At 50.0% G+C, this 17,674-nt stretch overlaps 1 protein-coding gene across 5 annotated transcripts in view; it reads left to right on the top strand.

The window, feature by feature from the left end:
- LOC101843709 overlaps positions 1-17,674 on the top strand; it is a 63,064-nt gene that overhangs the window by 6,394 nt on the left and 38,996 nt on the right. For 4 of the 5 annotated variants that reach the window (XM_040758295.1, XM_040758297.1, XM_040758294.1 and 1 more), the window contains exons 3-6: positions 2,431-2,544; positions 13,666-13,740; positions 15,116-15,254; positions 17,155-17,255. In XM_040758295.1, the coding sequence (XP_040614229.1) occupies positions 2,431-2,544; positions 13,666-13,740; positions 15,116-15,254; positions 17,155-17,255 (429 nt within the window). Of the gene's footprint in view, positions 1-2,430; positions 2,545-5,710; positions 5,784-13,665; positions 13,741-15,115; positions 15,255-17,154; positions 17,256-17,674 lie in introns of all 5 variants that reach the window. The other variant, XM_040758296.1, reaches the window with a different exon arrangement.

Below are 17,674 nucleotides of genomic sequence, written 5' to 3'. Positions count from 1 at the left end.
GCACACTACAGATGACATCGATAGTGTGGTGGTCTCTGCAGGGCTGGCACACTTTCCCCTCCTTCCCCGGGCTCACCAGGGACGCCGCGTTCAGCTGCAGGAGACAATGGATGGCCGCGGTCATCTCTCCACCGTGGTGCCACCTGGCACAGCCTCTGCTCAGCCACGCAGGCCGTTTCTGCTCCTGGGGGCTTGCTTTGTTTCCAAAGCTAATTAACACCAGGCTACACTGATGTGCTGTGATGTTCCCTGGCCCCACCCACCGCCCGTTCTTCCCGTCTTCTGGTTTCCCACCTTTCCCTAGCAGAATGCAGTTCTGACCTTTTCTGTGACCACCCAGCCCCTAGTAGGAAATGTATTTTCATGGTGATCCTGTGTGTGTGGGTGCGTGCATGCATGCGTGTGTGGGTGCATGCATGCATGTGTGTGTGTGCGCGTGCATTTGAGGCAAAAGCTTAATGAGACAATGTTTACCCTCACTGTGTAAATGACAATCTTTTCCACATTATATAGAACACAGTACATTATTTTCTCTCCTGTTCTGTAAGACATTTTGGTGGCCATACCTACTTGACTACATGACCTCAGTGGTTTCACAGTTTGGTTCCTGTGCCTGGCAGAGGGATGGCTCAGACCCCTCCCTCCCCCTTCCCAGCGCCAAAGGTGGGGGCCGGGGCTAGCTGGTGTCACAGGCTTCTGGGAGCACCAGGATGAGGCAGACAGGAAGTCCTCCCTCCAGGGCCACACCCACAGGCTTGCAAGCTGCTGCTCTGCCTTCCTCATCATTGGGCCAGCAATCAACAGAGGGCTATTAGCAAATGCTAATATCTCATTGGGGAGGAAAACAGCCAGGCTCCAGTTTGTTGATACAGAGATCTACCGTGGCCTCTCCTCTCTTCCTTCCTTCCCGTTCTCCTTCTTCAAGTGTAGCCTGGGCTACACAGTGAAACCCTGTCACAGCCAACCGACCAAACGACAAAGATTCAGTGCTGAGTTGACTGAAGCAAAGAGGTTCACATAAAAACAGCCAGGCAAAGGTAGAGAAGCTGTCCTGGAACTAGCTCTTGTAGACCAGGTTGGTCTCAAACTCACAGAGATCCGCCTGCCTCTGCCTCCCGAGTGCTGGAATTTAAAGGCATGAGCCACCAACGCCCGGCTGGCCTACTCTCTTAAAGAACCTAGGACCACCAGTCCCAGGGATGACACTACCCGCAATGGGCTGGGCCTTCCTGCATCAACCGTTAATTAAGAAAATGTCAGGTGGTGGTGGTGGTGGCGCACACCTTTAATCCCAGCACTCTGGAGGCAGAGTGGATCTCTGTGAGTTCGAGGCCAGGCCGGTCTACAGAGCAAGTTCCAGGACAGCCTCCAAAGCTACACAAAGAAACCCATCTCAAAAACCAAAGAGGAAAGAAAATGCTTTATAGCTGGATCTTATGGAGGAATTGAGGTTCCCTCCTTTCGGATAACCCTAGCTGTGTCGGGCTGGCTTAAGACACTGTCCCTATCCTCCCCCACTCCCCCTAGGCAATGCCTCAGCCTTGGCATTGGGGAACTCTGGAGCTGGGGTTATGAGCTGCAGAGCATGGGTGCTGGGTCCTCTGCAAGAACACACATGCTCTTAGCCTCTGAGCGGTCTATCCAGCTCCGACTCCGGCTGGTCATGTCAGAGAGCATCCTGCAAATGTCATGTTTATAGGTGGTTGTGAGGGCAGAGGAGGAAATCATGAAGATTGTCTTTCGGGGGTAGGGGGTGGGAGGTGGGGAGTATTGCTGTCTATGACGGCTGCCAGTCTCCTACAGGATCCCCAACTTGGAATGCTCTGCCTCCGTTTCCAGTGTCTTTGACAAACCACCTGCCAGGGCTTCCTGCCACCTTCAGGCACCCCTTAATCTCAGAAATCAAAGCATTGCTTGCTGCTAGGATCGATAGTGGAGCCAAGAAACAGAAGGAGCATGCTCAGAAGGAGGGGGCTGGGCTGGAGGCTTAGCATGTGGCCAGCCAGAGCGGGGGCGGGGCGGACTCTTCGCAGCCCCTCCCTGCCTGGCGGATGTGGCTGCGGTGCTTAGAAAAGCGATCCCCGCTCTAGCAGTATTTGAGGGGCTCAGCTTGGTCTCGCCCGCTTCTCCACCCTCTGTAACAGTCCCGGTGCGAGCCCACTTTGTGCCTTAGCCAGCACGGGAGGATGGCCAGTTTGCAGCATCAGGGAGCTGCTGTCCCGCCGTACTTTGTAAAAGGGCTTTCTGCCCGTGTTCCTGGGTCCGCCCAGAACTGGCTTGTGCATCTTTCTGTTTGGCGGCACAGCACACACGGGCACAGGCAAGCTAAGTACATCACAGTGTTTTTTAAAAAAAAGTCTAACTGTATAAAAAAATGCTCTAAATGAAATTTAATGTGAAATCTTTTGTTGTTGTTCATGTTTGACTTAGGATGCCCCAAATCTTGAGCGACCACTTAGCAGAGCCAAAGGAAAGAGAAGCAGGTCCCATCGCGCCCCAGTGGAGGACAGACAGAAGGCAGAGCAGCGGATCTTGCCGGAACAGGTAGCCTCTGTGTGTGTGACTGTGAAGAAAGGGAGTCAACCTCGTCTTTGATCTTTCTCTGTTTAATGTCTCAGCTCATACCCTGGCTAAGCAAGCATGAGTGGCGGGGGACGTGCGATCGGAAACGGCAGTTGAGTAGCCCCAGGGAATTAAAGCTGTGAGAACATAAAACTATAGCAAAGTTTTGTTTTTTAAGTCCGTCACATTCTGCCATCCGAAGTCGCATGGTGAATTAAAATCACCCCCAAAGAAATGGCGCGGAGTCTATGAACAAAGGCTCCTTGTTCCACGGCGCCCTCTGGTGGAGCAGAAAGAGAGTACCATAGCCGAAGTGAGAGAGACCGCTTGGCTCCAACCAGGCTCTACCCTAATGCTTCCCTCACCCCCACGCCAGTGACCTCGACACCAAGGATAAAACTGTGAAAATCTCCCTGTGTCCTGTGAGTCCACCCTTGAGTTTCAAAATCCAAAAACTTGAGATCTGGATGAGAGAGATTGCGTCTACTGCAGGTTCATGTCGAGACCAGGGATCTGAGTAGGAGGAGCCTTCCCACGCCCTCAGGATCCCCTGCTAGTGATGGAGGTCTGGCCAGGCAAGCAGTTTGGGAGCTTAGTTTCTCTGAATGAGGCCAGCGGCCACTGGAGCAGGTGGTGGCTCGGGGACACTGGGTAGGGAGATTTAGAAGTGGCTGTTGCAGATATGGGGCAGCAACAGGGCTGGAGGAAGCAGGGTCACTGCTAGGCATGTGGGGTTGGGGGGTGTAGCCAGGGGCAGAGGCTCTCTCTCCTTTGGGGCCAGGGAAGTGCTGCTTTACCCCTCTGCTTGGCACAGCTGTGAAAGGACTGGGGTGGGTTGAAACGCTTGGGGACCCGCGCACCAGTGCAGCCAGGAGAATGGGACGGGCAAAGACGGAGAAAGGACTGGAGACAATGAGCCAGCCCAGGGGTCTTAGGAGCCGCGCCGCTGTTACTGACATGAAAAGGAATCCACTGGATCCTCTTGCTCCTCGCCTGGAACACTGAGATGTTTGGAAGCCCAGGACACAGTCACAGTTTTCTGCATCTCACAGCTGACTAGATTTCTAACCAAACATAAAGAAGAAAGCACCCCTTTTTGTTCACAGATTAAAGGAGACTAATAAGAGATTTCTGAAAAAACATAAAACCTCCATGCGTCGGTACTAGAAAAAAAATTATAGATTTGGTCTCCAAAACTACATGCCCATCCCACGGCTCCTGGAAGCCCACACACATGCACACATACACACATATGAACACACACACAGAGACCAAGAAGACAAAAAAAAAAAAAAAACAGACAGAAGCCAGGCTTCCCTAGTGTAGGGTGGAGGATGGTGAGAGCTTCAAGGCAAAGTAGCCCTCTGTTAAAAAACAAAAATCATTTTAGGCTGGGGATACAGCTCAGTGGGTAAAACACACTCTTTGCAAGTATAAGGATGTGAATCCTGCCCCCCCAACCCAAATAAAGCAATCAGGTGCAGTGGTCCACACCTGTGATCCTAGAACCGGGAAGACGGTGACAGCAGGATCCCTGGGGCTCACTGGCAAGCTTAGCCTACTTGGTGAGCCCCAGGCCAGGGAGGAACACGCATTGAATTGCACGCACACGAACATGCATACATGCATTTACTATGTAATAAGGAGGAACAGGGTTGGAGAGACGACTCCACAGTTAAGAGCGCTTGTTGCTCTTCCAGAGGACCAGGCTTGAGTCTCAGCAGCCACGCGGTGCCTCACAGCCATCCTTAAATCCAGTTCCAGGGGATCCGGCACCCTCTTTTCTGTCTCTGCAACAACCAGGAATGCAAGTAGTGCGCGCACACACACACATGTGCAGGCAAAACACCCTTTCACAGTTAGGGTTTCTGTTGCTGTGATAAGACACCATGGCCCAAACGCCTTGGGGAGGGAAGGGTTTATTTCATCTTAACAGCTTGCACTCCTTCATCTAGGGAAGTCACTGCAGGAAATCTCAAGGCTGGCACCTGGAGGCAGGAGCTGGCGGATAAGCCACAGAGGGGTGCTGCTTGGTGCCTTGACTCCCATGAGTCATTCACCCTTTCTTAATAGCACCCAGGACCGCCAGCCCAGAGGTGGCGCCACCTACACCAGTCATCAATCAAGAAAAATGCACCACAGTCTTGCCCGCAGGCCAATCTGGGGGGGGGGTATTTTCTCAGTTGAGATTTCGTCCCCAAATGACCCTAGCTTGTGTAAAGTTGACATAAAAGCCAGAACAACGCTCATATACACATAACTTTTTTTTTCAGACAGGGTTTCCCTGTGGCTTTGGAGGCTGTCCTGGAACTCGCTCTTGTAGACCAGGCTGGCCTCGAACTCACAGAGATCCACCTGTCCCTGCCTCCTGAGTGCTGGGATTTAAAGGTGTGCGCCACCAACGCCTGGCTTCATAACTTTTTTTTTTAATTAAAATACAAGAGGAACAAGTTAAAGGCCTGGCCTGTGGTGGTCAACTGCGCAACAGCTGTCCCATGTCCTACAGGAGGTCCCTCTCAGAGCCAGCCACTCAGGTCAGGAACAGGATTGCATTTTCTAAAAGAGCTACAGAAATAAAGCCTCCAACCTAGAACCTTACTTCTACAGTTCTTCCCAGGTGCTATTGGCCCAGGGACAAAATGACCCGGGGACAGGGACAGCGTTATTAATGACAGCATTATCTGTAAGGTCACAAGATGGGGTGAAGTGTCACGCACAGCAGGTTGGGCCATGAAACCGTGAGCAGAGGTGAGGGTTTCTATGCCTGGGTGTGGGGGGATCTCCAGAGCCCTGGGTTGCTGCTCTAGTTTGGTGGTGTGAGCCTGGGAGAGCAGGGCCTGAAACCGAGGTGGACTGCAGTCTCGTTTCTTAGCCAACTTTATTCAGAGCATCAGACAATTTATACCCCGAGGGTAAAGAAGAGTCAACTGGGTTAAACTAAGGACGAGCTGAATGAGCAGCCCCCACTCCCCCCCTTAGAGGCAGATCAGCAAATGACAGCCAGTTGCACCCGAATGTGAACTCTGCACAAAAGCACATTCCAAGAACAAGTCTGTGCTTTGAAACCGAGGTCGCAGACTCGTCTTTTCTTGGCCCGTACTCACAATCACTCCTAACTCTCCTCACATGACTCCATTCCTGTGTTCAGACAGCCTTGCGTCAGCGGAAAGCGGGCAGCGGCAACCTGGGCAGCATCCGTGGAGAGACGAGAATATACTTAGGTGTGTTTGTGAGAGGACACCGACTGGGGTGGTTTGCATGGGACATGCCCATCCGGACTTGGACCCCGGTTGGTGGTGGTGTTGGGGGAGGGACTATGAGAGGTGCAGCTTCGCAGGAGGAAGTAACATCATCACTGGAGACGCTCAGCTTTGAGGGTCCTTACCCTGCTTCTGGTTGGCGCTCCGTCTCACCTTCGTGGTTGAAGATGTGACCTCTCAACTTGTAGCTCTGGCCTGCCACTCCTTGCTATGCTTCCCCGACGCTGTGAACTCCCCCTCTGAAACCGTAAGCCCAGATGAACTTTTCATGGCGGTTTTTTATCACAGCAGCAGAGAAAGGAGCAATAAAGTAAACCAGGTACTCGTGAAGACAGGAACCTGTAGAGAGCTAAAGGAAAATACGATATTTTCCACGTGTCGACAGGAAAGAATTCTACAGCCAGATTCCTGAACCCAGTGAGAATGCCCTCCAGGAATGAGTGGGGAATTAAGAAGGAAGGGAGGTCATGATTTCCTGTTTTATTATTTATTTTTATTTTATGTATATGGGTGTCTTGTACACCACCTGCATGCCTGGTGCCCCAAAAAGAGGCGGGTGGATCTCCGTGAGTTCAAGGCCAGCATGGTCTACATAGTAAGTTCCAAGACAGCCTGTCTCAACCTGCTGTCAAGACTCTGTCTCAAACCCCTGCCCCCCAGCCACAAAAAAAAAAAGAATTTTACATTTTTGGTAAAGGCCTCAATGTGTTTCCCCTCTAATGGCTGGGAACTACCAGAGCCTAAGTGTCCAAAAGCCACATAGACTGAAGAATGAAAATGTTCCTATCTGCAACTTTACAAGCAAAGTCCTTAGATATAAAACCACAAAAGGTGACTAGGATCCTGTGTGCTGGAAGCTACATAAGGCTGCTGGGAGAAACCAAAGTCTTAGCAAACCGGGAGAGATGCTCCTAACCCGCCCCCCCCCCCCCCCCCCGCACCTTCCCCGAGTTCACAGGCAGAAGCTTACTCGCCAGGTCACAACATTCAGTAAGAGTCCGGGTGCCTAAGAAGCTGTTTAATCATGACAGCCCTGGCCTGGAAAATGAGATTAACAACTTCATGAAAGGCGTGAGGAGGTGAGCTTGCTCGCCCACCCGTTACCATGGACATGGATCCCGGAGAGGCGAAGTGCCAGAAGCCATCTTGGAAGCAAGCGGAGGGCAGCTTTCCTTAGGGCCACACCTTGACCTGGGGCCCAACGTGCAAAGAATACAAATAAGCTTGTACCTCGTCTGTGGCGATTCGCTACGGCAGCACCAACAGGCCGAGACCATTAGGTAGAGGCGATGTTTGCTCTGCCTGGACAGGTGCAATGCCAGCTAGACATTGTATGGGTAGAAGAGAGTATTCCGAAATGTACGGGGCTAAAGGGAAGACTACAGCAAGGGGGGAGGCAGGCAGACCGCCGGCTTTCAACGTGGGAATTACCATAAACCCGCACAACGAAGACTGTGCAGGGCTGGGGGAGAGGAGCCACAGACAGGATCGAAAGAACTAGGCAGTGAGCTGCAGTCTCACTGGGGATGGATCTGGGGAAATGTATGCTAGGCAGGTGCTCTGCCATTGAGCCACACTCCCTACGCTGCCCAAACAACTGTTAACCATAGTTACAGACAGTTGTGAGCCGCTGTAAGTGTGGGTCCTGGGGATCGAACCCAGGTCCTCTGCAGGCAGCCACTGTTCTTAACCTCCGAGCCCCCATCTCTCCAGCCCCCCTGAGTGCTGGTGGGTTGTTTTGGATATTAGCGCCTGACCATGTGGAAGGTTTAGGGCTCTCTGTTGGTCCTTGCCTGGGCAGGCAGTTCTTGGTTTATGACAGCTGGAGTCTGAGAAAACAGTAAGGCTTGGGCACCCCGATCTCCACGGGGGGGTCCTTTCTTAGCAGGGACCCCAAGCTGCTGCTGGGTCCTGGGCTGGACCCTTCAGGCTCATCCTCAGGAGCCCACTCAAGTTTGTGAACCCCTACTGGGGCAGGGTGGGTAAGTAAATATAGTTATCTGAAGGTTTTGAAGGCAAAGTTTACACCTTTCAGAGAGGTCATTGATGTGGAAATTATTCCACAAAAAATCTCTGGCTCTTCAGGAAGAAGGCAGTCCCCAAACCCAAAACCATTCCCTCCACCAGGGTCTCCCATCCGCCCCCCACCCCTGCCACCACCCCTACCTTGATGGGATTGAAATGCCCTCCATACCTTTCTGTTGACAAGACTTAGTGTCAAATGCCACAGTCCTTGCAGGAGGCAGATCACCATCCGATTAATATGCACATAAAATGTTGTCTGAGCCCCAATACACAAGCTGGGGGAATCAAAGGGTACTCTTTCACACCTCTTCTGGCTTCATCCTGTATGTTTATTTTGTTTGAAACAAACTCCTTCCTAAAGGAAAGGGGGAAATCTCCATTTTAAAGTGAAATCGCTCCCTCCAGGTACACACACATCCCCAGCCAGTTCCCTTGCTCTTGAGAGTGGAGGCTCAACCAGCTCTTCCTGAGTCCTCTCTAGAGCTGTAGGGGACACTCTCATCTCTCACCAGGAAAATGAGAAGCTACTCAGGGCTTGTGTTTGATTGGGATCCATATTAATACCTGAGAAATGTTTATGGGTGTGGGCTGTGTCATGATTGTGTGTGTGTGTGTGAAATAATTACTAAAATGTGGCATGTTTCCAATTATGTTCCCATAAGTAAATGCAAAAGATCCTTAACAAGGGCTGGAGAGATGGCTCAGAGGTTAAGAGCACTGACTGCTCTTCCAGAGGTTCTGAGTTCAATTCCTAGCAATGACATGGTGGCTCACAATTACCTGTAGTGAGACCTGGTGTCCTCTTCTGGCCTGCAGGGACACATGCAGGCAGAACACTGTATACATAATTTTTAAAAAAGATCTTTAACAAAATGCTTGGGGATATTAAAGAATAGGTTTCTCACCGGAAGTTCCATCTATGACTGTGTTTTGGAACGCTACCCACAGAGAGGACAGGAGAAGACAGTGCAAGTTTTAAAAGTTTAATTACACTCAGCAGACACAGTCCACAGATAAATGATTAATGCTTCCAAGGCATCAAAATGATTTGTTTGGGCAGCAAGTTGCTTCCGAGACAGATTTATTGGACTTAAAGTTATAACAGCGTGTTGAGTAATGTCATTTTTTTCTCCTGATCAAAATAGTGAATATTGAAAAAAGAAAACACCAAAAAATACACTTTTGAAATCCAACAAACTTTAAAAATACCCCCCCCATTTTTCACTTTCCAACAGAGACAGAGAATCTGCGATGGTGCTGAATAGGTAAAAAATCCCAACCCAGATATTCTGAATACAAAGCTGCAAAGCTTCAGAAATATTTCTGGGATAGTACTTAGCCTTCCATTCACTAAAATCCATCTGTTGTTCTGTGTGTGTGTGTGTGTAAGGCACAATCCATCTGTGGTTCTGTGTGTGTGTGTAAGATGCTTCAGGTATGTATGTGTAAGGCACTTCGTGTGTGTGTGTGTGTGTGTGTGTGTGTGTGTGTGTGTGTGTGTGTTTACCCCAATCTGAGTTTTGGCTTCTCAGCCCTCCCTGGCCTAATTAGGCAGCGGCTGGTATTTGTTTGTTTGTTTGTCTTTGAGTCAGAGTCTGGCTGTACAGCCCACAGCCCTGGCTGGTCTGGAACTCTTCATTCCCCTACTTTATCTTTCCCTGTAGGGACCACAGGCGTTCGCCATCTGCAGTTGTTTGTGAAATCTTAAGTGGAGTCTGAGGTCCGTGTCGACGGTACCTCGGAGCCCAGATCTGAATTTTGGTATCCTAAGATTTAGTTCCCATTTCCCTTTCCTCACTGAGCTGCGTCATGTAAGGCGGTGATGGTGCTGGCCCGCATGGAGAGATGTAGGCCACGGAGTACAGACTCTGGGGCTCCCTCCCTCATCCTCCACACTTCAGCAAGGAGACTCCAAGCCCAGGTTTTCTTCCTGGCTTTCCCCAGGTACTGCGGAGAGATGGTGGGCACCACCGTCAAAGATGCTCTTGAACTTGACTGTGGAGGGGCAAACTTCATGCCCTCATTTCACAGAGACAATTAGAAGGGAAGTCAGAGTAAGGGATTGACAGACGAATGGCGGGGCTTGAAGGCCCTGGTGCTGAGGAGGAGAGACAAGGTGGATCCTAGAGCTGTATGATGATATGATGACACGTGAGAGGGAGGAGGAGTTTGTTTGTGTTTTTTCTTTCCACTCTGATATTTTACATTTGATTCTAATTTTGGGGGTATGATGCTGGAAGTAAAACTGTGGGCTCTTCTGTGTAGGTTCAGACACTTTGCTGCCTTCAAGCCTTGGCCTGTGGCTTTCATCTCTACTCTTGTACGTGTACCTGCGTTTTGCCTATATCTGTTGTGAGTATGCCGTGTGCATGGAGGCTAGAAGATGGTGCCGGGAACGGAATGCCAGGCCCTCTGCAAGAGCAGACAATACACCTAAGGGCTGAACCATGTCTTCAGCCCCAAGAGTTAACTGTACAAAGCCCACAAGGTCTCCTGCCTCCATGGGCCAGATCTGGTCGTGTGTTACCACCTATCCAACAGGAACAGCACAAACACACGCTCGTCTCCTTTTTTATACTAATGGCATGAAAAATCTTAGACTCCTAATCAGCTGCAGTTTTGTTTGCTTTTGTTTTTCAAGACAGGGTTTCTCTGTATTGTTTTGGAGGCTGTCCTGGAACTCGCTCTGTAGATCAGGCTGGCCTCGAACCCACAGAGCTCCACCTGCCTCTGCCTCCTGAGTGCTGAAATTAAAGATGTGCTACACCACTGACCTGCCCAAATTACAATTGTAATTTGCTCATTTGAATGATGGAAGGGATGTTAATTTTTGCCTGTTGGGGGACAGGATTTTAGGCTTCCCCAAAGACCATTATAAAGATTTTGGCTTATAATGAAAACAACTTTCCTACTTTAAGAAAGACAGTAAAATCTAAAAACAGGAAATGTGAAAAAAAAAACGATAAACTCTGGCAACTGAATTGATACTAGTGTACAAACATCACCACCCAGCTTTGATGAGTAAACACTCAAAAGAATGTTCTGTGGTCTCAGCATCATATACATTGTTACAGCAGTGAAAGACTTGCATCAAGTTGCAGAGCCTGGGCTGTAGGGGACACAGCATCATATACATTGTTACAGCAGTGATAGAGTTGCATCAAGCTGCAGAGCCTGGGCTGTAGGGGGCGCAGCATCATATACATTGTTACAGCAGTGATAGACTTGCATCAAGCTGCAGAGCCTGGGCTGTAGGGGGCGCAGCATCATATACATTGTTACAGCAGTGAAAGACTTGCATCAAGCTGCAGAGCCTGGGCTGTAGGGGGCGCAGCATCATATACATTGTTACAGCAGTGAAAGACTTGCATCAAGCTGCAGAGCCTGGGCTGTAGGGGGCAGGCTTCACTCTCCTTTTCCCAGAGCAGAGCCTGTGAGAGAACTTTGGGGTGAGGAAGCAGAAACAGCAGACTGAGCCCTGAAAACATTCTGCAATCCTAGTTCCTCTAATTGCCACTACTCCCAAAGCTGAAAACAGTTCCCAGGCAAAACAAACAAACAAACAAAAATAAAAAACATGGGTGGGACTGGAGATGGCTGAAAGGTTAAGAGTACTTGTTGCTCTCGCAGAGGACCTGGGTTTGATTCCCAGCATTTGTACGGTGGCTCACAACCACCTGTCACCGAAGTTCCAGGAGATCCAACAGACATACACGTGGTACAAATACATGCATGCAGGCAAAGCATCCATACAAAGTAAAATAAAATCTAAAAAATATATACATGTCAATTATTTAATTGAAATAGTTACCAAGGGCATAAATTAGACGTTAAGATTGACTCTCCTTTGGAGTTGTTGGCCAGTGCTCTTAGACCCACAAACACTACAGGCTATGCTAGAGCTCTTGGTCACCTTCCAGAGTGTGACAGTAAGACCCTATCGTGAAAATACTGCATACTTGAGTTAGAGAGCACAGAGAGGGGCTTGGAGAGACGGGTACACGGTTGAGCGCGCTCTGCTCTTCCAGTGGACCCAGGTTTGAGCCCCAGCACCTACCTGGTGCCTCACAACCACCTGTAACTCCAGCTCCAGGGAGTGTGACACCCTTTCTGACATCCACGGGCACTGCACACATGCGCTACATGCAAGCAAACACTCACATGCACAAAAGAAAAGGACACCTTTTTAAAAAGAGCACGGAGAAATCACGCCAGTGCTAGCTTGGAAGGCTCATCCCTATTGGCTAGTTTTCATAGCGCTCCGTAGAAGGAGCTGTGCTCACTGACAGGAGGAAGTAAGCATTCATCTTAAGCATCTGGGAACCCTGTGAACTGTAGTAATGACTGGCCTCCAAAGGCAAGACCATGGGTGCAATACGGGAACCAGTGTTATGGGAGTGGCCAGTCATCCTCTGGGTTTACTCCATCCACTGAAACCCATGTCTCGGGACCAAATGTGTGTGTGTGTGTGTGTGTGTGTGTGTGTGTGTGTGTGTGTGTGTGTGTATGTATGTGGATTAAATTCCTATGTTTGGGGTTGTAGTTCAATTAAAGTCAATGGGTCAGGAATTCCATTACACATTGGTAGTGTGCTGTTCTAATGTCCTGTGAATGGCAACGTAAAATATACAAATGAAAACATATATTTGAATGAATTTTCACTGAGCAAGACACACTGGCAGGAATGTGAAAGTGAAGGCGTGTGTGTGTGTGTGTGTGTGTGTGTGTGTGTGTGTGTGTGTGTGCATGCTCACCCAGGGAGACAAGCAGACTTGATTAGCAGGAAGAAAACAGTCTTTACCACTGTTTCTACTGGGGGTTGTCTAGGGTGATCTGTCGTCTTTAAATTTGACTGAAGTATTTATGACGATCTACTTGCAGGATGCCCCCCTCTTCCCCCCCCCCCCATCAAAGAGATCATAAACAAGTTCTAGGTGGTGCTAAGGCAACATCTGCACAGACACGTTATCCTCAGCTGGTCTTCCCACATACTTCCGGAATCATCTAAGATCTAGAAACGGGACTTCCTAAGGCCCCTTCTGTGTGTGGTCTGGGGGAGTGACTGGGAGAAAGATCTGTGAGGTACCCAGGGCCCGGAATGGCAGGTGGGAGGGTTGGCCACTGGGTGTGGTTGCTGGGAGGACAAGAAGGTAGGAGGACCAGCATCCCTGAGGATGCTCAGAAGGTGTACCTGTAGCGCCTCCTCCCCCACCCGGGCATCTGCAGGAGGCCAGGCTCCACCCCTGCCATAGAAGAACGCCAGCCCAGCGCCCAGTAGTAAATGGTAGGAAATGTTTTAGACGAGTCACTGGTCCTTGAGGTTTATAACCTGTGGAGGTTCAGAGGAACATTTGGGAAGTCAAAGGAGAAACCGTTCCAAAAGACTCTGCAAGGTGGGCTTAACAACTCCCGGTCTCCCACCGTGGTCAGTCAAGGTTGGGGGTGAGAAGCAGGCAGCCCTTTACCTTGGAGTTGGGAGTCCATCGCCCCCCCTGAAAATGCAGGTCCGGAGAAGAGATCACAGCATCCAAGGGTCCTTCTCACCCCTAACGACACAAACTTGAAGGGGTAAAGGATGGAGACTACAAACAGGTTTATGGCCTGCCAGCAGGGCTCTGGGCTCCAAATTGCCTGGCGAGAGGCAGTCCCTGGTGGTTTTGGCTGGTCCCCCCCCCACACCTCCCCGCAGTGCTCTCATTAGCGCCCACTCTGCTTAATGGCTTCCTGTGGCTGCTTGTTTACTTCTCCTGGGTCCGCAGCTTTGTTCTGGACACGGCTCGCCAATGCTCACCACTTTTCTTTCTTTGCTTGTTTGTAGCCACAGCCGGAAGCCCCGCCAGCGTTGGCTCCCAAGGTCTTCACCCGGTTCCCTACAAGGTCCAATACCTACCTGGTAAGGCAGGACCCCTTGTGCAGTTCTCTGAGCATCCCAAAGGCCCAGGAAAAAAGGTGGGGCCGGTGCCCTGCAGCTCCAGGAGGGCCTTCGCCCTCTTCATCAGACTGCCAATCACCTGCCCAGGAGCTGGGGGCGGGGCCGGGGAGAGGGGACACGGAAGACCCAAGCCCTACACTACACATCCTTGGGCTTCAGGGTCTGGCTCTAAGGCTTGAGTTGGCAGGGAACCCCCCCACCCTCCCTAGTCCTGGGTCCTTCGAGTACCTCCTGCATAGGGGGTAAGAGTTTTTCCTTTAGAGTGATGCTACCTGAGTCTGAGATTGTCCAGTCGCCACAGAAAACCAGCTTAACCCGCCACCTCCCATTTCTGCGTCGGATATTAGACCGGGTATCCGAGAAACGATGCATTTTTGATCCCTCAAACAAACCCTTGGCTAGAGGGCGGTGCATGGCCGGTTTTGTTTTACTCTTGGGTTTGTTAAATCCCAGGCCACGTTGTTTTGCATGAGGGCCTGAGCTGGTCCCCCCCTGCGTGGCATCTCTTGTGCCAGGTGTCAGGAACTCATGCTGAGCTCTGTGTCTGCCGGCTTCCAGAAGAGCCTGACTTGCCTCAGGCTGCACAGGAGGTCCAGGGGTTGATCTCTGCACGGAAAGTGACTTTGGAATGGCCTTTCCCTCAGAACCACATATAAAAGCCACTTAGAACTATGTAAATCGGGACTTTTGCCTTTTCCCAAACTGGAATGGAAAATGCCACCACCTCAAGCTCTAGGGGTCTTCTTCCCCTCAGGCAAGTGCTGGAGGTAGCTGTTCCTCCACAGGGCCAAACCGGCCACAGAGATGGACCCCTGTGTCTACAGAGCAGAACTACACATGAAAGAGGGAGGGTCCCCAGGCCGCCCTTGCCGCCAACAGCATATTCCTATGTGGCAATTAGGGTAGAGGATGTTGGTCACAAAGGATAGTAACTGTAGACACTCACCTTCCTCATGCTGCCCTCAGACCAGCCCTCCTCCCACGCAAGAATCCCCTAGTGTGAACTTGAGGCCGCTACTAAGTAGCTTTAAATAAAAGGGAGGAACGGCACTGCTTGCCTTCTGCTGGTTCCCTTCGACTGTTGAAATGCAAACAACACACAGAATTTGCAGACAGAAAACTTTAAAAGTGTGATGGATGAGTAGTGTTAATTCTTGTGTCAATCTTGGCGGGAACCCTGAGCCGAGGTAAATTGAAATTAGCCAGAAGGTACTCCAATGTTTAGAAACAGGATTATGTTTTCACTCATCTCCTGACCTTCAGTTTGCCATTAGAAATGCCTCTCCGCAGTAGTGTGTATTTATTTACATATATGCCCATTCTCTTTGAAAATAAGATTATAGGGTTGCAAAATGAGCTGACCAAGTGTGGAGCCCTGAAGAACATGACTGACTATGAGGATTTCTGGAAGCTGGCTCAGGAGGAAGTCCTTGGAGTAGAAATGAAAGAAAAGCTCCAGAGGATAAGATTTAAGTGTTGGTATCTTTCTCCCCCCCCCACACCACACTGGGGATTTTTGTTACTTTTAGCATTTGGTTCTAGGAAGTGACAAGTGGCCTGCCTGTTTTTTTAGCTGGGGTTGAGTTCTTAAGACAGCTGTGGTTAAAGATGTAGATGTTGTATTGACTTCTAATAATTAACAAAACAAAGGTTTTGGTGATAAAAAAATAAGCACCAGGAAGGAAAACGTGGCGAATGTGGGTCATGTTTTCCTCTCTGTCCAGTCAGCAGAGCCGCCCTGCTGGTGACTGGGTCCCGGTAAGGAGAATTACTGAGTTTTTCCCCTAGGTCTTGCCAGGGCATTCCACCTCTCTCACCAAAGTGAAGAAACTCCGTTTTGATAATTACTGACTGTTTGCTTCTCGCTAAGGACTGAGTGTGCATGCGTGTGACAAGTGGGGTGGAGTGTTGGAGGGAAGGATCCCCTGCCTGCGTCTGTGGGCGCAGTGCCCGGAGGGCAGCAAGCACGCAGCGAGAACACCAGGAAGGCGGATCAGCTGGTGCTCGGCGGTGTAGTAGCTTTTCACAGTGAGCCCTTTGTGTACCGTCAGGACTGGAGGCTGGGGAAACGCATAGGCAGTCTTTCTGGATGAGCACAGAAAGCCAGTCTAAACTGCCTATGGGAGTTAAGAGTTCACAGTTTCCACTGCTGAAAACACCTCTGTGTGAAGGTGAAAGGCACAGTCTCCAAGGTCAGTTTAGAGGTGTGTCTGCCGCCAAAGCTTTCTTGGCCCTTAATGGTTGATCATATCTTATAAAAGGGTCCTGTGGGGCTGGGGAGTTGGCTCAGCTAATGAAGCACTTGCTGCACAAACTAAAGGACCTGAGTTGGGTCTCCAGACCAGACCATGTGAAAGCCAGATATGGCGCCTAGCATATAATCCCAACTCCAAGGAGGTGGAGACCAAAGGTCCATAGGGATCAATGCCCAGCCAGACTGGCTGAGCTGGTGAGCTCCTGGGCACTGAGAGACCTATTTCAGAAAGTAAGGTGGCGGGGTTGGAGAGATGGCTCAGTGGTTAGGAGCACTGGCTGCTCTTCCAGACCAACCCGGGTTCAATTCACCAAGGCGGCAGCTCACAGATGTCTGTGATTCCTGCTCTAGGGGGACCCGGCACCTATGAGAAAATAGCAAAGCATATAAAACAAAACAAAAAAAGTAAGCTGGAGAGAGAGAGAGAGGGAGAGAGAGAGAGAGAGAACAGTGGTATCTTCTTATTTCTTATTTTTTAAGATGTATCTTTATTTCCTCTGGAGCCTTCAGTTGAACTCAGGTCCCCAAGTACTCTACTACTGACCAATATCCTCAGCTCTCTATTTAAAGCAACAACAACAACCACCACAATAAAAACCGTGTTGAGGCTGAGTCTCATGCAATTGCTTAGACTGACCTCAGGCTTGTAGTCTGTGTCACCCCTTGTTCTGTCACCTCAGGCAATTTCCAGAGACAAGGTCTCTCTACACAACATGTGTACTCTTCCTCCAAAGCTTCCTGGGTCCTGAGGATTCGGGTGTGGAATGCCACACCTAGCTCAATAAATAAAAACATCTGTTATCACTTATGCATACTGACCATACAAACAAATGCTGAAATTCAAAGATGAACCTTGCATGGGTGAAAAGCCTGTAAATTTTAGTTTTATACCCAAAGGTATAAAGGTAAGGTGGCGGGGTTGGGGAGATGGCTCAATGGTTAGGAGCACTGACTGCTCTTCCAGAGAACCCGGGTTCAATACTTTCCAAACACTGGCTGGATTTTCAGCATTAAGCAGCCCTATCTCAACATGGGTGCATACTTTTCTTGCATAGAGGATAGTGAACATTCATACAATTACAAATTTGGCTCACTGATCACCTTCCGGTCTCTCTCCCCAGTGATGAATCCCAGACCCTGGCTGCCAGCTGCTTCTAGGAGGAAAGAAACCAGGATGTCGGTCAGCGCTGATCAAGACAGCGGCGCATGCCAGGGGACACAGGTAAGAGTTCCTCTGGGGATGAAAAATGCATCCTCCAGTGCAATGGTGTTGTTGTTGTTGTTTTCTATCCTGTGTTCCTGGTTATCTCAGGAGAAGACCCATGGGGTTGAAGCAACCTGGGAAGAGGGGTGAGTTCGCAAGATAACCTTGCACCTCTTACACCACTATGACCAAAACAACAACCACAAAGGAACAGAAAACATGTTTATTGTGACTCTCAGTCCACCATGGCGGGGAGGGCATGGTCTTCATGCCTGTGGGAGCACGTGAGGAGGTGGTTTCCAATATGGCAGAACAGGAAGTCAGAATCAGGAACAGGAAGTCAGAATCAGGAACAGGAAGTCAGAGTCATCCGGGACCACAGAACCCCTTCAGAGGCTCATCCCTGGGGCACCACACTGCCAACAGCCAGACATCCC

The sequence above is a fragment of the Mesocricetus auratus genome, unplaced genomic scaffold, assembly GCF_017639785.1.
Source record: "Mesocricetus auratus isolate SY011 unplaced genomic scaffold, BCM_Maur_2.0 Super-Scaffold_100018, whole genome shotgun sequence".
Lineage (NCBI taxonomy): Eukaryota > Metazoa > Chordata > Mammalia > Rodentia > Cricetidae > Mesocricetus > Mesocricetus auratus.
The sequence above is the reverse complement of the archived record's forward strand: the minus strand, read 5'-3'. Positions and strand labels throughout refer to the sequence as shown.